Source organism: Terrapene carolina, unplaced genomic scaffold (genome assembly GCF_002925995.2).
Source record: "Terrapene carolina triunguis isolate 2854851 unplaced genomic scaffold, T_m_triunguis-2.0 Scaffold95, whole genome shotgun sequence".
Lineage (NCBI taxonomy): Eukaryota > Metazoa > Chordata > Testudines > Emydidae > Terrapene > Terrapene triunguis.
In genome coordinates this window covers 21677387-21697699 of record NW_020664446.1, presented here as the reverse complement: position 1 = coordinate 21697699, position 20313 = coordinate 21677387, and the positions used below count along the sequence as shown (strand labels likewise).

The 20313-nt window shown below is 40.2% G+C and overlaps 1 protein-coding gene across 1 annotated transcript in view; it reads left to right on the top strand.

The window, feature by feature from the left end:
* The window catches only part of DHX32 (DEAH-box helicase 32 (putative)), a 58497-nt gene that overhangs the window by 13344 nt on the left and 24840 nt on the right, over positions 1 to 20313 (top strand). The window contains 8 exon segments of the mRNA XM_029911371.1: positions 4501 to 4559; positions 4562 to 4755; positions 10276 to 10343; positions 10345 to 10378; positions 10380 to 10487; positions 12847 to 12946; positions 13033 to 13164; positions 15900 to 15926. Of these exon segments, the coding sequence (XP_029767231.1) occupies positions 4501 to 4559; positions 4562 to 4755; positions 10276 to 10343; positions 10345 to 10378; positions 10380 to 10487; positions 12847 to 12946; positions 13033 to 13164; positions 15900 to 15926 (722 nt within the window).

Genomic DNA, 20313 nt, shown 5'->3' with positions numbered 1-20313 from the left:
AGCAGCAATCAAAAATGCAAACAAAACGTTAGGCTACATAAGGAAAGGAATGAAAAATTATTTGGAAAATGATATGTCCTCGCCTGGAATTCTGCGTTTGGTTCTGGATACCTCCACATCAGAAAAGGACGAGAATGGCTTCAGAGATAAAGGATGAAAACAGATGAAAAACTCTCACACAAGGAGAGATTGAAAAGATTGGGACTGTTTACTTTGCAAAGAAGATGAATAAGAGGGAACATGATAAAAGAATACAAAATAATGGATGGTAATGAGAAGGTGTATCGGGAACTAATATTCACAAGGGCTGTCAATTAATCGCAGTTAACTCACGTGATTAACTCAAAAAAATTAATCGTGGTTTAAAAAATTAATCGCGATTAATCGCACTGTTAAACAATAGAATACCAATAGAAATTTGTTAAATATTTTTTAATGTTTTTCTACATTTTCAAATATATCTATTTAAATTACAACACAGAATACAAAGTGTACAGTGCTCGTTTTATATTATTATTTTTATTACAAATATTTGCACTGTAAAAATGATAAACAAAAGAAACAATATTTTTCAATTCACCACATACAAGTACTGTAGTGCAATCTCTTTATCATGAAAGTGCAACTCACAAATGTATTTTTTTGTTACATAACTGCACTCAAAAATAAAACAGTGTAAAACTTTATAGCCTAGAAGTCCACTCAGTCCTACTTCTTGTTCAGCCAATCTCTAAGAGAAACAAGTTTGTTTACATTTACAGGAGATAATGCTGGTCCCTTCTCATTTACAATGTCACCTGAAGGTGAGAACAGGTGTTCGTTTGCATGGCACTGTTGTAGCTGGCATCACAAGATATTTACATGCCAGATGCGCTAAAGATTCATATGCCTCTTCATGCTTCTGCCATAGTTCCAGAGGACATGCATCCATACCGATGACGCTTGTTTCATTAAAAAAAAAATGCGTTAATTAAATTTGTGACTGAACTCCTTGGGGGGAGAATTGTATGTCTCCTGCTCTGTTTTACCCACATTCTGCCATATATTCCATGTTATAGCAGTCTCAGATGACCCAGCACATGTTGTTCGTTTTAACACTTTCACTACAACTTTGACAAAATGCAAAAAAGATATCAATGTGAAATTTCTAAAGATAGCTACAGCACTCAACCCAAGGTTTAAGAATCTGAAGTACCTTCCAAAATTTGAGAGGGACGAGGTGTGGAGCAACACTCTGATGCGGAAACTACAGAACCTCCAAAAGAGAAAATCACCCTTCTGCTGGTGGCATCTGACTCAGGTGATGAAAATGAACATGCGTCAGTCTGCACTACTTAGGATCATTATTGAGGAGAACCTGTCATGAGCATGGATGCATGTCTGCTGGAATGGTGGTTGAAGCATCAAGAGAGATCTGAATCTTTACGACATCTGGCATGTAAATATTTTGAGACGCCAGCTACAATAGTACCATGCAAACGTCTGTTCTCGCGTTTAGGTGACATTGTAAACAAGCAGCAGGCAGCATTATCTTCTGCAAATCTAAACAAATTTGTTTGTCTGAGCGATTGGCTGAACAAAAAATAGGACTGAGTGGACTTGTAGGCTCTAAAGTTTTACATTGTTTTATTTTTGAATGCAGTTATTTTTTGTACATAATTCTACATTTGTAAGTTCAACTTTCATGATAAAGAGATTGTACTATAGTACTTGTATTAGGTGAATTGAAAAATACTATTTATTTTGTTTTTTACAGTGCAAATATTTGTAATAAAAATAAATATAAAGTGAGCACTGTACACTTTGTATTCTGTGTTTAATTGAAATCAATATATTTGAAAATGTAGATGATATCCACAAATATTTAAATAAATGGTATTCTATTATCATTTAACAGCGCGGTTAATCGTGATTAATTTTTTTAATCGCTTGACAGCCCTAATATTCACCCTTTCACAATGCAAGAGCAAGGGAAGACTAGATTAAATGTAAAGTGGACAAACTCAAAACTGTTAAGAGCAAATACTTTTTCATCCAATAAAATTAGCCTATGGAAGTCATTGCATATGATATCAGTGAAGGCCAACAGCTTATCAAGATTCAAAACAGGATTGGTTATTTATATGGCTAACTAGAATATCTAATTCTGTTCTAATAGTAAATATAATAGCCCAGTTTTGTTACAATACAAAAAAGTTTTAAACCAAGACATACACTCACATTTCAGCCTGTAACTATTGGGTGCTAGGAACCAATGGAAACTTTCCCTGGGGGCAGGTTTTCCAAGAACTTCCTACTGCAGGGTCTCTTGCACCTTACTCTGAAGCATTTGATACTAGCCACTGTCAGGGATCGGACAGTGGACTAGCTGGATCAGTTTTGATCCAGTTTGGTATCAAAATGGCAGGTGAAATTCAGTGTTGATAAGTGCAATTATACATATGCAATGATGAGTTCTAAATTAGCTGTTACCACCCAAGAAAGAGAGCTTGGAGTCATTGTGGATAGTTCTCTGACAATGTCTGCTCAGTGCACAATAGCAGTCAAAAAGGTTAACAAATTGTATGTTAGGAATGATGAGGAAAGGGCTAGAAAATAAGACAGAAAGTATTGTAAATTGGCCCCAAGTATATATATTACTGGTCTGGACTTTATTCTGCTTGTACATTTCAAATGTGATCGAGTCATGATCACTTGTACCCCAGTTACCATTAATTTTCAGTTATGTGATTGATTCCTCTTTATCTGTTAGGACAAGATCTAATAAAGAATTCCCCCATATTGGCTGCAACACTTTTTGAGTTAGGAAATTGTCATCGCTAATGTTTGGAAATTCCAAGGATGTTTTAGTACTGGCGGCATGAGCCATCCAGCATCTGTCACTCAAATTTAAGTCCACCATGATCACGTAGCTGTTTTCCCTGCACATTAAGGATGGGTGAATAAGAAGCAGTCAGCATGTTCTCTAGGTGATTTGGTAGGCTGTAGCAGACACTAGCCATTACCACTTCTTGTGCTTTATCTGTTAGGACATTGATCCATAGCATTCAAGATTATTTTTTTCCAATGTATCGGTGATTTGGGAACAGGTAATGTCAATTTTGACATAGAGTGCCACTTCTCCTCCCTTTTTGCAAACTCAATCCTTCCTAAACAGGTTATTATAAACATTGATTTTAACAATCCAATTGTGCGAGTCATCCCAGCAGGTTTCAGTAATACCAACTGGTGACTTATAACTGTTCGGTTTATCAGTTTGTTATAAAAGCTCTTCTATTGACACATCAATTTGGGACAGTATGTCAGATTTGTTGCCCAAAAAGAATAGGGCTGATGTAGCCATGTCCTTGGCTATGAAGACTAATCCAAATAATTCATTTAGCTTCTCTGCAAGGGCCTTGTCTTCCTTGGGCTTTGTGTAATTTCCATAGTTTAAATTTACAATAACATTACTTTATTTGCTAACAGAATGTCAATACAAGTAAGACTATTCATTGTAAAACATTTATCAATTTTATATAAAGGTGTTAAATATAAGTAACTATTTACACAGAAAGAAGTGACATCTACCTGATTATGCCAAATCTCACAAGATGTTGTATGTTCCATAGTTAAATTAAGTAGGATGAGTTAGAAATTGATTAATACTTTCACTAAAGTGATTTTCTCAAAATGCTTTTAGATTCTGAAGATAATGGAACACTGCTTTACAATTTTGTTGTACTTATTTTCCAGTGTAAATGTGATAATATATTTTCAATTTTTTCTTTTATCAGTTAAAAAGATTACGTACCTTTCTGGGACAATTCATATACAACTAGATTTATTTACAGAACTTAATCTGAAATTAAGTAATTATCACTTTTTATTTATAATTTTGAGGTCTTCTTCTTCCTGGAATGGATTTTTTACTACAATTATCTGAAGCCAAATGGAAGGCCCTCACCAGGAACAGCTCTAATGTTGCTGGATCAAGAATGGAAGGGTCACTCTTCCCTCCTCTCTAGAAACTAGTTCTGTCACTTCTGTAATATACACCGCTACCTCGATATAATGCGACCCGATATAACACGAATTCGGATATAACATGGTAAAGCAGTGCTCCAGAGGGTTGGGGCTACGCACTCCGGTGGATCAAAGCAAGTTCAATATAACGCGGTTTCACCTATAACACGGTAAGATTTTTTGGCTCCCGAGGACAGCATTATATCGAGGTAGAGGTGTACTCAGACTAATCTGTTTTAAGACAAAAAATTCCCAAACCTGACTTTCAGTTCATGTGACTCCAACTCTTGACCATTTAACAGATTCAGTGTCTTGACATTTATTCAGGCAGATAATTTCTATTTAGTATGCAGTTCAGTTGCCAGTAATGAGACAGCTAGTAAGCCAGAGATGTTTTGCTGGTATAACTTTTACAGTATAAATACTAGATTGTATGCTCATTTTATATTATGTACTATACATGTTAAATACAGAGTGTATTCTCCTCTTTTTTATACAGGTTCCCCAATGGTGTGCTAAGTATGGTCTTTCTGTCCATTATCAACAGGGGATAGTGGTGTACACAAGCAGACAGCAATGTGGCTGGCACTACATGTAACTGATGAGATGGATGTCAATACTGGCCAGGAAGTGGGTTATGTTGTCCCATTTGAGAGCTGCTGTACCACTGAAACAATTCAGAGGTCTGAGGGTTTGTTTTTAATCCCTTTAACGTTGTACGAATGTCATTCCTTGAAATGTTTCAGAGCGGTAGCCGTGTTAGTCTGTATCAGCAAAAAGAACGAGGAGTCCTTGTGGCACCTTAGAGGCTAAGGGTATGTCTACACTACAAAATTAGGTCGATGTAATAGACGTCGATTTTTTTAGAAATTGATTTGATACAGTCGATTGTGTGTGTCCCCACTAAGCGCATTAAGTTGGCGGTGTGCGTCCACAGTACCGAGGCTAGCGTCGACTTTCGGAGCGTTGCACTGTGGTAGCTATCCCACAGTTCCGCAGTCTCCGCCACCCATTGGCATTCTGGGTTGAGCTCCCAATGCCTGATGTGGCAAAAACATTGTCGCGGGTGGTTCTGGGTACATGTCGTACCTCCCTCCCTCCCTCCGTGAAAGCAACAGCAAAAAATCGTTTCTCGCCTTTTTTCCTGGGTTACCCGTGCAGACGACATACCACAGCAAGCATGGAGCCCGCTCAGCTCACTATCACCATATGTCTCCTGGGTACTGCTGGCAGATGCAGTACTGCAGTGCTACACAGCAGCATCCCCTTGCCTTGCCTTGCGGACGGCAGATGGTGCAATATGACTGCTAACCATCGTCGTCGTCTGTGGGTGCTCCTGGCCGACCTCGGTTAGGTTGGTCGGGGGCGCCTGGGCAGACATGGGTGCTCCTGGCCAGCCTCGGTGAGGTTGGTTGGGGGCACCTGGACAAAAATGGGAATGATTCCAGGTCATTCTCTTTTTTAAGTTTTGTCTAATGGAGATTCAGTCCTGTCTGGAATATCATGCCAGCTGGAGGTTTCTGCCTCAGGCTGCTCTTCCAGTCGGCAGCACCGCGCGGTCGCACCTACCCCAGCCTGCCCCTTGCTCCCATGGCTCATGAAGCCTGGACAGTAGTAAGGAGCAGTTCAACTATAGGCTGAGCAAGTGCATAATGGTGGTAGAATGTGCCTTTGAACATTTAAAAGCTCGCTGGCGCAGTTGACTGACTCGGTTAGACCTCAGCGAAACCAATATTCCCATCGTTATTACTGCTTGCTGTGTGCTCCACAATATCTGTGAGAGTAAGGGGGAGAAGTCTGGTGGGGTGGGAGGTTGAGGCAAATTGCCTGGCCACTGATTACGCGCAGCCAGACACCATGGCGGTTAGAAGAGCACAGCAGCGCGTGCTGTGCATCAGAGAAGCTTTGAAAAACAGTTTCATGACTGGCCAGGCTACGGTGTGAAAGTTCTGTTTGTTTTTCCTTCATGAAAACCTGCCCCCTTGGTTCACTCTACTTCCCTGTAAGCCAACCGCCCTCCCCTCCCCCCTTTGATCTCCGCTTGCAGAGGCAATAAAGTCATTGTTGTTTCAAATTCATTCTTTATTAATTTATCACACAAATGGGGGGATAACTGCCAAGATAGCCTGGGAGGGGGTGGGGGAGGAGGGAAGCACAGGGTTGGGGTAGTTGTAGGGGCACCCCCTAGAATGGCATGCAGCTCATCATAGAAGCAGCATGTCTGGGGCTCTGACCCGGAGTGGCCATTTGCCTCTCTGGTTCTTTGGTAGGCTTACCTGATCTCCTTAAGTTTCACATGGCACTGCTGCGGGTCCCTGTTATAACCTCTGTCCTTTATGCCCTTGGAGATTTTTTTCAAATATTCCGGCATTTCGTCTTTTGGAACGGAGTTTGGATAGCACGGATTCGTCTCCCCATACAGCGATCAGATGCAGTACCTCCCGTTCGGTCCATGCTGGAGCTCTTTTGCGATTCTGGGACTCTATGGTCACCTGTGCTGATGAGCTCTGCATGGTTACCTGTGCTAATCCGCTCGCCACGCTGGCCAAACAGGAAATGAAATTCAAAGGTTCGTGGGGCTTTTCCTGTCTACCTGCCCAGTGCATCTGAGTTGAGAGTGCTGTCCAGAGCGGTCACAATGGAGTACTCTGGGATAGCTCCTGGAGGCCAATACTGTTGAATTGCGTCCACACTACCCCAAATTCGACCCAGCAGGGTTGATTTCAGCGCTAATCCCCTCATCGGGGAGGAGTACAGAAATCGATTTTAAGAGCCCCTTAAGTCGACAAAAATGGCTTCGTCGTGTGGACGGGTGCAGGGTTAAATTGATCTAACGCTGCTAAATTCAACCTAAACTCGTTGGGGGGAGGCAGCTAACCAAATGGCTGGCGCCTCCTTGTGGTGATGTTCAGTGCAGGTACTCCATAGGGAGGGCAGCCAGTGACTAGGTAAATGGCCTGGTAAAGGACTTAAAAGGAGGTACTGGATAAAGAAACAGAATGGGGGAGGGGGTTCGGGGACTCCCATGACCGGTACGGCAGGGAGCCAAACCCTCCCTCCCCTCCCCCATTCTCATAGCCCTCCTTAAGGCTCTTATGAGGCTGGTGGATGGTAAGGTCCAAGCCATGGGTTGGCTGAGGGACCTGGATGGAAACAAAGGGGCGCTGGTGGAAGCCCTGGAGAATTGATTTGAATAAGCATGGATTTGCCTGCACTGTACACTTTATCTGCCGGGTAGTCCCAGACATCTATATAATAAAGTTGCAGCCTGATTAAAACCCTGATTAAAAATTAAAAGTCTCCTGTCCTTTTTGCGGTATATCCAGACAATATGTGCTAACTACTTATGCTAAACTATCATTCAATCTTGTATTTATCTGCAACACTCTTAGCATCTTTCCCTGACCTGAAGAAGAGCTCTGTGTAGGTAAAAAGCTTGTCTCTCTTACCAACAGGAGTTGGTCCAATAAAAGATATTACCTCACATATCTTGTCTCTCTAACGGTGCCCAGTATATCCAGCAGACCCCTCAATGAAAGCTGCCTATTAGATAAACCCAACTGGTTGTCTATTGCCAAGGAACCAATATTTCAGGATGGTTATTTTAAAAGAAATAAAGTAAATAAAAATAAACTTTTTTTCCTGCTAGTCAGCACCATCCTCCTACTATGTATCACTAATTCTGCTTATAGGAGTTGATTTCTGTGGTAGCTGCAGCAAAGGGAACTGAATTCACCATTGCATGCAATATATTGATTTTGCGTAGAAAGGGGTTCTCAAATTGGGGGTTGGGACCCCTCAGGGGGTCGCAAGATTATTACATGTTGAGTCGCAAGCTGTCAGCCTCCAGCCCAAACCCTCCTTTGCCTCCAGCATTGATAATGGTGTTAAATATATAAAAAAGTGTTTTTAATTTATATGGGAGTCACACTCAGAGAGTTGCTATGTGAAAGGGGTCACCAGTACAAAAATTTGAGAACCACTGGCGTAGAAGATAAATATATTTAAGCCACCTTACTAGTATTATTTGTCATGCTACGTACAGAAAGACATGGCTATGTAATTTTATTAATAATGATGATATTTAGCTTTAGAAAATGCTTTATATTTTCAAAGTGATTTACAAACATTAATGAATCCTCCCAATGTATTTATCAGTGCCTGCATAGAAAAATATATAAAATCAGAGAAAAGCATAAAGTTTTCAGGGGTTTATTTTTTTTGGGGGGGGGGAGGACTGGAGTTTCTATGTTGATTAAAAACATTTTTGATGGGGCACATCTACACTCAGGAGCTTGGATACTTGTGTAATAATCCCTTCCTAATTGAAAAGAGATCACTTAATCCTCACCTTCACACTGAACACCACATCTGGCATGAATTATTACACCATAACTCACATCCCGTCGTAGGTTTTATTGGTTAATTGGAGTTTAAGATTTGGTGTATTGTTCCTTAACAATTAAGTGTCTTTTAACCTGAACAAAAACATGGAATGAGTTAAGAGGAAAAGTTTAGCTTTTATGGTGTATCCAGCCAAATTGCTAATCTAGCCTCAAAATGTCACAACTTAGATGCCATTGGAGCATCTTCAAGGAGACATTTTGTCAACACTGTCACTCTGACTCTGCTTGGTGTTTTGAGTTTTAGGGGTATAACTTCATAGTGATGTGCATATATATATATATATGCACATACATACACACACGCAATGCTTGTGTAATTTCCTGCACACTAAAGTGAAAATATACCATTCTAGACCTAAATTCTCTTGCTCTTGTGCGCACTTTGACTGTAAGCAGAGACAGAGCAGGCTGAATATAGTGGTTCAAAGTTCATGACCAGACATAAAATTTGTAACTGGATTTGTATTATAAACTAGTCCAATATTTTAGCTCAAAAGGAAGTACTTTAAGAAAGTAGGAGTGAAATAAGAATTTAGATAAGTACAGGTTGAAAGAGCCATTGTATGATGGTTGTGATGTCACTCAGTGTCACATAGAAACAGGAAGTGCAGATCAGATCTCTCAGGATTTTAAGAATGTAATAATTGTCAGGTTTTTTTTTAAACACTCAGCACTAAAGACATTTTAAAACAATATCTATATACTCTCTTAAAAATATCTTGCAAGCAGACTTTTTGTGGAAGTGAAAAGAGATTGCTTGATTAAAAGAATCCCCTCTATCCCAAAAACCTTTGCAGTTCACCTTTAACTTTTGGACTTCTATGCATTTAAATTTTTAACTTTAATGCGCAATTAACATAGCTTTTTAGCATTTCATTATTTTAGTTCCCTTCACAGAGTTTGACACTGGATAGGGTGACCATATGTCCCGTTTTAGCCAGGACAGTTCCTTTTTTAAGTCCTATCTGGGCTGTCCTCCTTATTTGACAAATGCCCACTTTTGCCAAAAAATTGGGCACGCACCTCTAGCAGGGTGCAGAAGAACATGTGGGGGGGAAAGTGGTGATGCCAGGCCCACGTGGAGGGGCGGGCAGGGTTTGGGTGAGCGGCAATGCCAGCCCCGTGCACGGGAGGAGGGAAGAGGGGCAGGAAACAGGCCAGCCTCACATGCAGGGAAATATGGTTACCCTAACACTGGAAGATAAAAAAACTCAATAAATAAATTTAAAATTTCTATGCATTTTTCAATATAATAGTTTTAAACGGAAGGAAGCATTTTTATATATACAATTCATGAAATTTTTAATATTTTAAATTCAAACTGGGCTAAGATCATAATAGTAATTTCCAAAGTGACTCAGATAGTGAACCTGCTAATTTCATCCTTACTAATATGTAAAGTCTAAGTGGCTGACTCATAATTTTTCAGTATTGCTATTTCAGTAGCATGTTGATATATTGTAATGGAGATTAGAGTAACTACTTCCCCCCCCCCCCCCAAGATTGGTTCAGATATGATTAAATGTCAGGCTGGAGAAATGTGCTTGGAAATTACATGAAAGAAAAGTACATTAAAAAAGCACAACTGTTCTTGGACTAGAGGAAAACAAACGTCCTCAAACACTATGCTTATCAGTGTTTACAGTGTTAAGATCTCTCATATAATTCAGTTCCATTTTCTTTTCTCCTTTAATCAATATCATCCACATGATAAGTATATGTCACTATTTTTTATAATAAAAATCCATTTAAAAATAATCAATTGATACAAAATTAGCAAACTGTGTTTGTTTTAATACTCATGAAAAAGGTCTCTTCCAACTAGAGGAAATTTTAAAAAGCCTACCAGATTCTCTGACATGAGGGATCTAATTTAAATCCTGATCTTGGAGAATTAGTCCCTGTTTCTCTGGATCCCAGCCACAAAGATATAATTCAAGCCAAATGAAGATAAAGAAAAAAAAATGCTGCAAAAATTACAGAAGAAAAGTGCCATTAACCATGAGCTTTGGAGAGTTTTTGGTCTGGATTCATACTGTAACCTTTGCAATTGATATTAATGTGGAGAGAAGAAATGTTAGTAAAGTAAGTGAAATCAAGAAGACAATAATGAAGCACAGCTGGAGTGTGTGTTACTAAAACTGTTAGTGGCTTGATGCAAATATGTTCTTAGGGCATCCAAATTTTTTCAACTCTTTCATAAGTAGTTCCTTAAAAGTTAATTTATACAAAATAGGAAGGCTTATTGTACTGAACGTATTTTCATTATGCAGAAGCCAAATTACATAACATTTTTTCAACTTTCAACCTGTGAAAAATAAAGCTATTTTGTAAATATCTTATCTGAAAATATAGATTACCTTAATTCATTGAGCCAAATTTTCCAAAGGAAACTCAGATCAGACTAAGTTTTCATGATCAGAATTGCAACGCATTTTTGTGCATTCCAAAACCTCTCACATGCGTTTTCATTTTGGTCTGACATTATCACCTTAATTTCCTCTCCCGTGTTATAACTGCCTCTTCAGCAACTATAAGAATAAAATATGCAAAACTGCCAAACTGTTTCAGGAAGCTGATTATGGGGGTGATAAGAGGGTGTAATCAGTTCTCCGTTACTCCAAAGGTCAATGAAATGTGACCTCAACTCATTCTGCATCTCTGAAATATGACTGATCCCCCATGAGCCTAGGCAGAGGTTACTCTTAAGTCTGGATCTCCCACATGCTGCATCACCAGATTGTAAAACCATCTTCAGATATAAATCCAATCGATATTTGAAAACACTGCAGCTCATTTGAAATGATCTATATCTGGGGTTAGTCCACTTTTTAAGTGCCTTGTGCAGCCTTCCCCTCCTCCCTCCTCCCTCCCCCCTCCCTCCCGTTTGGAAAGCACTGGTTCACCAGCAACCTTCGGTTTCCTTGTTTTTTGAGTTTGTAGAGAATGGATGTGCAGGTAATGCTCTGGGGGATGAATGGGTGGGTGGTAACTTACTACATGATTCACAAAGCTGCATTACTAGAGACCTTGAACCTAGATGCCCAGCTGTCTTGCTATAGAGTAATGAAATTATAAATGAATATTGGGTTCCCCAACAATGAAGTTAGGATCCCTCAAACTCTTTCTGAAATATCCCTTTTTGAAACCTGTACAGAGCATTTCACTTAGTTCAGTCAAAACCTTGGGAATTGGAGCTGTATAAAATGTTCATCACAACAACTGGAATCACACAAAACTCACCTGGTTTTAGATTGTTACAAACTCATAACTCAGCACAGGGTCATTAGAAGGTTTGTGATCTTTTCTGAGCATGTCTAGATTCAGTTTTTAAATGAAACTGGGCTGATTTATGATCTGCCACTGAATTCATGCTAGGCTTACAGCTTTGAATGAGTTTCATTTTTATTTGAACCTGAAACCCAAAGTGAAATTCAGGGGTTGCAGACTTACAGGTTTGAATTTTCGGGACTTCATATTTTTAATTCATGTGAGTTTACAGTTCTGTTTGGAACCAAATAATCTCTCTTGAAAACACATTTCCTACCTTAAAGTCTGTTACTCTAGATCATTTTTAAGTTTTATGATTCACTCATCAACAATTCAAATTAACATTTAATCAGTACTGGCAAAATTCAGAGGGTCTATGCAAGGTCACATGCACCAAGTGAATGCCCCAAGCCCTTGACTTGTGACTTGCGACTTGCATAGGACTTAACTGGTACATAGGGGCTTGTGTGTGCCTCGTGAATTGAAGCAAATTTCATCTTACTGGTTAAAATTCTGACTGAAGTCAAAGGACTATAGGAAGGGCCATGCAAAATATGACTAAAGTTGCTTAATTCAGATTGTAATATGTCCTACCATATGCTATGAAAGCTGTGGGATAGCTCTGACTCGTCATACAGGAAGCCCAATCAGCTTCTTATTTGATCAAAGTGAAGGGAACAGGCTTTTTTTTTTTAAAGGTACTGTATCCACTTTTTTTTCCAATCTACACACATGTGCTGCACTGATTGTTATCAGTGAGACAAAGACCTAGAGTTGCAATGGAGCAGAACATAATCTAACAATGTTGTGATTCTATTATTGGAAAAAAGATGGAAAAATACTCCTCTGAGAATGCCTTTCCATTATATGGCATAAGGATATGTTTTGTACTTTAGTATGGTGCATTTTATCAGTAAATGAGATTTATCTTAGCAGAGGATACAGAAATACCTACGGAAAATAAATTGTTTGAGACACTGTCAAGTCTCATCAAAGTGCTTGCAGGTCTCATTTTCAGACCAATGAGACAATAGTGTGTCAAGGAAAATAATCTACAGCAAAGTATTTTATGAAAAAACAACCAAACAAAATTTTAGTGCAAACCCGTTTGGTATTTGCAGAGTCTTCATTTATTGAATACTTATGTCTCTCTTTCACTTCAAAGGTATGCAGTCCTAGAATCAGGCTGCATTATAAGAGAGTCTGCTCTATCAGTAAAAGCCAAGAAGATATGTGCAAGCAAATTCTGGGCACGTCATCATCAGGTAGGCTCACTGACACAAAATTAAATAATAACATTAATATATACAATACTACAAAAAGCAAGAGAATTTTCTGAAATCTCTTCCAGGCAAACTCTTCTGCCTCTACCCTGGATAATTTACATACAAGGAAATGAAACCATGCCTGTCAGCCAGAATACAGGACTCAAATCTAACTAGCATGGTTCTTTTTCTGAAGAGAATGGATTTAGCAGGCTTAGGCCACCGGCTTCATAAAGAGGCCAGGTAATACCTTACATACCAGTTTTCTTTATGTGTCTTATTACATAGGCTATTATATTTTCCTTAAGATTAATTTTATTTTTCACTGTTATTCACAAAGCTGATTTTAACAAATAGGAGTTCCCCATCTCTGCTACTGAAGATATAATTTTATGGAGCAATTTGCCTTTATAACTAAAACACTGATACTTTCATTTATAAATAGTGGTCATTGGTGAATTGCTTACTCCAAGAAAGAGAAAACAAATCTCAGCAAAAGACAATGAATGACATAATGAACTCAAAATCAATATGCAAAAACATCCTATCTGAGGTTCTTCAGTAAAGTTTGGGGTTCCCTTGTGCTAGGCACTGCACAAACATAGCAAGATTCACTCCTTAATCCCAAGAGTTTACAGTTTAAATAGACAAATATGGTTAATTAATCTGTACTTTTTCAGGTGATCTGTTTTGTCCTTATCTCTGTGATGCATGAGAGGACATTGCTTAGTACGACCTTCTTCAATTCAAGTTAAACATTTATTTAAGGAAAATACTGTATAAATAAATGACAAGGTTAAAAATGATCTCAAATCCATCCTCCAATATTGAACAAAGGACTCCTGTTTCTTTTCTTTCCTTCAGTATTCCTGTCTCATGTACAATGACTCTCCTGTTTTGAAAGTAGTAATAAATTCACCATAATATCAATAAAAAAGCCAAGAGAATTAAAGCGGACAGCTTCTGCCTGCACCAGTAGAGCTGCTACTTTCAACATTTATTTAGTTCACCTCTTCTGGAGTTATATCTTTCTTCAGTACCTGCTAGGGTAATACAGAAGGAATTTTGTCTCTTTCATTTTAAAGAGAAGCAAGTCAGCTGCAGAGGAAAGAGCGTGGTAACAGTGCAGCGTTAACACTATTATATTTTCACGCCTGTCCTCTCATCATTTTCACAGCCAATCATTTTAGAAAGACAGGACCATACCCTCAAAATATTTTAATGGACTCCCATTGGTTCCCCTTTCAATGACTGGGGTCTCCTCAGGTATTTTCTTCAAATGGACAAGATCAGTCCCTAGATGAGAGGGGTTTTTGCTATAGGCACAAGTTTTTAATGCCAACCCATGCTATCCTGAGGTACCTAATATCTTCCCAGATACCAGAACAAATGGTCAATTCTCACTAGGACTGGACTGAGGTGAGGTGGTGTTTGGATTTTGACCCACACAAGGTTCAAAGCAGGAACTGCAGTTCAAGTTTGAAGCTGACAGCACTGCAATTTCATCAGTTATTCTCAGGGGACTTTAGCAAATGGTGAAGATCATGAGATTTTACTAACTCACTACTGTAACATAATCTCGTGAAGGGAAGTCCTCACTGTGAGATAATCAACCTCATCCGTCTGTCAGAAGGCAAGCCACTCAACCTGCTCTACAATGTGCTTTTATGTTGTCTCTATAAGTAATTCTTCTGTACTTTGCAGTAAACAAGGTAGTCCTTGACCCTAACTAATGTGCTGCTGGCTGTTTTCCCCATTAGTTATACTGGAGTTTTTACTCTCTTAATGGATAGTAGCTTGACCTCCATTGTGTTCTTAGAGTTAGAAAATAAATAAGCTATTTACTTTATTATACAGATTTTAGTTTATTCCCCTAACAGCTTGCTTCCTTCAGTACCGAACTCCCAAACAGTCTGAACTCCTCAGTGCTCATTCTGGGCCTGATCAAAAGCCCACTGACACCAATAGGATACTTTAACAGCAATGGATTTTGGATTAGGTCCTCTGATACTATCTACTTCTGTGCTAATTTCTAAGCAAAAAGGGGAAAGATTTTGTCCCTTTTATACATTCACTGGCCACACCTCTACTCAGTGCTTATTCCATAGAACAGTGGTTAATTCCCACTGTTGGGTGCTATTATGGGGAGCAGAAAGAATTTGTCTGCTGAGAGTGGATTAGGTCTCAGGCATACAATAGCATCCCATTTCCCCCCTGCTAGATACCTGCCTGACAGAAGCAAGGCACATGGGTCAGTCAGGGGCTCAGACAGGAGGAACTAGCACATTAACAGCAATGTGAGAAAGTGGGGCCAGTTTGGTGATAGATGAGAAGCATAACGCTCCTGGGCTCTTGAGGGGAATCTTCTGAACACAATCCAGAATACCTTGTTTGACAGAAGTAGTCACTGAGTATATTTAGCTTCCATCCCTCAGTTTAGGCACATTCTAGTAAAAAGAAAATTCTAGGATAAATAAATGCCTTGTATGAATGCAAAAGAAGTTATGCTTGTGCAGTAGGTGGAATTAGTAGAGTTATATTAGGGAAAATGCTCAGTACTGCTAGACCTAGTATAAAAGTAGCATTATAGAAATAGAGAGGGTATCAAGGATGAATAAAACACTAGAGGGATTTTAGGATCTTCTGTTTAGGAACTGAGGGAAAAATTTGGTCTGTGTTTATGGAAAGATAAAGGATAAAGAGGGAATTTTGCTAATATGTACAAGATTGTAAAGTAAACAGAGACTAGGTGGTTCAAGGCTATTTGGGATATGGTCAGATATAAGATAGCTACCGCCAGCTAAGAGAACACGAGCGTGTGAACTCAGGGTAAAGAAGAGTTTGAGGCATTTTGGTGGTGGGGGGGTGGTAACTATGAAAAATAAGTTAGGCAAGACTGTGGAACAAATGAAAACTGTGGAGTAAATGAAAGAAGAGATTTATAGATTCCCAGGCCACTGTGATCATGTAGCGTGACCTAGTAGATAACACAGGCCATAGAACTTCCCCGAAATAATTCCCAGAGCATATGTTATAAAAGAACATTCAATCTTGATTTAAAAATTGTCAGTGATAGAGAATCTACCACAACCCTTGGTAAATTTTTCTCTCAATATTAAAAATTAGCTCCAGTCTGAATTTGTCTAGTTTAACATCAAGCCAGTGGATATTGTTAGATGTTTCTCTGCTAGATTGAAGAAACCACTATTAAATATTTGTTCCCTATGTAGGTACTTATAGACTGTGATCAAGTCACCTCTTAACCTTTTCTTTGTTAAGATAAATGATTTGAGGTCTTTGAATCTTTCATTATAAAGGCAGGTTTTCTAATCCTTTAACCATATTCATGGTGTGACGGGTTGGGTCACAGAAACCCCCTGGGAGCTGCCACCCGATGTGCTAAGACTACTTCAACCCCTGCTTTCCCTGCCAGCTCGGGACCCCAGCACCCTGTCTTGCTGAGCCAGACACTCCCGTCTGTTCCAACAAAGAACCAGGGTCTGAATTACTTGCCCCAAAGCTGCAGGTTTACCTGAAAGCAGCTAACAGAAGTGTTCCCGTCTTTAACCCTCAGATGCCCAACTCCCAATGGGGTCTAAACCCAAATAAATCCGTTTTACTCATAAATTGTTTGCCCTCTATAACACTGATAGAGAGATATGCACAGTTGTTTGCTCCCTCAGGTATTAATACATACTCTGAGTTAATTAATAAGTAAAAAGTTATTTTATTAAATACAGAAAGTAGGATTTAAGTGGTTCCAAGTAGTAACAGACAGAACAAAGTAAGTCACCAAGCAAAATAAAATAAAATGCGCAAATCTATGTCTAATCAAACTGAATACAGATAAGATCCTCACCAGTTCCAGAATGCTCCCTTTTACAGACTAATCTCCTTTTACCCTGGGTCCAGCAATCACTCACACTCTTGCAGTCACTGCCCTTTGTTCCAGTTTCTTCCAAGTATCCTGGGGGGTGGAGAGGCTCTCTCTTTAGCTAGCTTAAGACAAAATGGAGGGGTCTCCCAGGGGTTTAAATAGACTTTCTCTTGTGGGTGGAGACCCCCTCCTCACTCCTATGCAAAGTCCAGCTCCAAGATGGAGTTCTGGAGTCACCTGGGCAAGTCACATGTTCATGCATGACTCACAGTCTTTACAGGCAGAAGCCATTGTCCACATGGTATCTTGTATGTCTCCAGGAAGACTTCTTATGTGGATTGGAGCATTCCAAGATGCATTGTTCCCCAAGTGCTTCCTGATTGGGTACTTAACCTTGTGAATTCCTTCCTAAAGAAGCTGACCAAATGCCTCACAAAGCTTACTTAGAAATCAAGCAAGTATACAGCCAATATTCTTAACCTCAAGTACAAAATGATATATGCGTACAAATAGGATGAATAGATATAGTAGACCAAACATATTCCAGATATGTCATATTCCCATAAAGCATTATGGGGTACAGCATCACACATGGCTCTTCTCTGAACCCTCTCAAATTTATCAACATCCTTTTTAGATGACACCAGAACTGCAAACAGTATTCCAACAGCAGTTGCTCTAGTGCCAAATAAAGAGGTAAAATAACCTCTCTACCTCTACGTGAGAATCCCCTGTTTATGCATCCCAGGATTGCATAAGCCCTTTTGGCCACAGCATCGCATTGGGAGCTCATGTTCAGCTGATTATCTGCTACCAACCCCAAATATTTTTCAGAGTCCCTGCTTCCCAGGATAGTCTCCCATCCTGTAAGTATGGCCTACATGCTTTGTTCCTTGATATACACATTGACATTTAGCCATATTAAAAAACACATTGTTTGCTTGCACCCAGTTTACCAAGCAATCAAGGTAGCTCGGTACTAGTGACCTGTCCTCTTCATTATTTACCACTCCCCCAATTTTTTGGTCATCTGCAAACTATCATCCATGATTTTATGTTTTCTCCCAGGTCACTGATAAAAAATGTTAAATAGCATAGGGCCAAGAACAGATCCCTGCAGGACCCTTCTAGGAATGCACCCACTTGATGATGATTCCTTGTTTACAATTACATTTTGAGACCTAGCATATAGCCAGGGGAAAGGTTGCAGGGTTTCCTGGACTCCTTCTGTCTTAAAGTGTCCTATGTTACTAAGCTTTTTTTTTTTTGACATGTTGCTGTTTAATTTGTTCAGCTCATGGCTCCCCAAACTTTTTCATAGTGTGGGCCACATGTTAACAGATTGTCTCATAAAGGTCATCTCCCCTCCCATTCACAATTGTGCAGCCAATCTCCATGCCCATTAGTGATTAAATAAAATCCTAAAACAACTCTCCATTTGCCCCCAGCAAGCATTCTGTAGACTACTGTTGGGTCACAGACAGTTTGAGTTTTGCTGGTTAGATACTCTTGATTCAAAGAAACAGAACTATTGTATTAAACTGATTTTTGTGTGTGCCAGATGGCCACTGTAGAATATTTTTGCAGAGCATGCTTCAATAGCTGAAGGAACTGCATCACCCTGCTGGCTTTGTAGTTAGAGTAGACACTGCCCTGTGAGACACCAAGTTCAGTTTCTTACTCCATGTGGGCCCAGTCCTGAAAGTTGCTGAGCACACTCAATTCCCCTCGCGTTCAATCAGAGTTGAGGGTGCACCCCACCTTGTAGGAGTGAGCCCTGCGCTGGGAAATACTCAGGCAACATTCAGACTCCGAGATCAGGAAGTGCCTCACATCACTGTGCAGCAACCCCTGTAACTGAGCAACATGGGGTGCTGATGTGCTCAAAATGAACCTGCAAACTTTCTCAGCCAAAGCAGGGTGCTGGAGCCCAGAGGGTGGCATGGGACAGATAGGAGGGGGGAAGTTTTGGTGGTACTCTTCTAATCTCTGGCCACACACAAAGCTCCACCCATCTGGGATGCCACTCACAGTACATTGTGCAGACACTCAAGATATAATCATATAAAATGTAGGACTGGAAGGGACCTCAAGAGCTCATCTAGTCCAGCCCTCTGTGCTGAGGCAGGACCAAGAATACTTAGACTATCCCTGAAAAACATTTGTCTAATCTGTTCTTTTAAAAACGTCCAGTGACAGGGATTTCACTATCTCCCTTGGTAACCTATTCCAGTACATAGGAAAAGCTTTGTAACTATAAGAATAGCTAATAGCTAACTTAAGTCTCCCTTGATGTAATTTAAGCCAGTTACTTCTTGTCCTATCTTCAGTGGACATGTAGAACAACTGATCACCATCCTCTTTATGACAGGTTTCAGGGTGGTAGCCGTGTTAGTCTGTATCAGCAAAAACAACGAGGAGTACTTGTGGCCCTCTTTATGTGTCTGTAAATGAGTTCACTCACTGCTGGTTGCCCCCTTGTGGCCAGGCTTGGGATAGAAGCTCTCTTCTCTAGCACTCCCCGGCCAATGGTTGCTCCAGCGCTGTGGTGATTTTTCTTCCACTGACTCAGCCGTCCAGCTGGGTCACCCTCTTAAGTCCACCCCTCCAGGGTCACCATTGTCCACACAAAAAGTCCCCAAACATCTTTAACACAACCTTATGCCCTCACTGGGACTATTCCTCACACTGTCTTCAGGGCTTAGCCTGCAGCCCCCGTGCTGGGCTCGATAATTCTTGTGATAGGCTTGGGGCAAGTAGGGGTCCCACCCTCTATTCTAGGTTCCAGCCCAGTACTGAAAAACTAGGTCTGCTCCTTTCCCTGTGCTGCAGCTTTCCCTAGGCCACCTCCTATGTAGCTTAAGTTCCCCTCTAGATCTCTCTGTCTCATCCCTGCTTTAGTCAGAGTCTCTCCTGGCCTAGAGAGCTTTTCAATCTCTCCTAGGCCTTCTTACCTGGGGAGCTTTCTTTCCTTCCTGCTCTACCTATCTGGCTCTTGCTCCAGGTCTTTCTCCCAGCTAGGCTTTGTTATCACTTATACCTGGCTCTCTCTATTTACCGCAGTCACCTTGTGTTCTTTATGGGGAATTGCCTGATCCCCCTCAGGTGAGGCTCATTCTGTAATCAGGTTTGGTTAGCCCCAGGCTTTTCAGCCCATCGGGCAAGCCACTCTGTTACACAGCCCTCAAAAAATTTGAGCAATGTTATCTGGTCCCCCATCAGCCTTTTTTTCCTAAAGACTAAAAACATACAGGTGAGTCTCATCTTACGCTGGGGTTACGTTCCGCTGTCAGCGCGTAAATCGAAAATCGCGTACAGTCAAAATTACATTGAGTGTAATGGCGGGCGGAATTGCACACACTACAGGTACAGTATTTAAATTGTTATTTTTCTCTTTTGGGGGGGGTTGTTTTTGTTTTTGCCGACCGCACAAAGCTGAATTTGCGCATGTTAAATGCGTGTAAGATGAGACTCACCTGTACCCATTTTT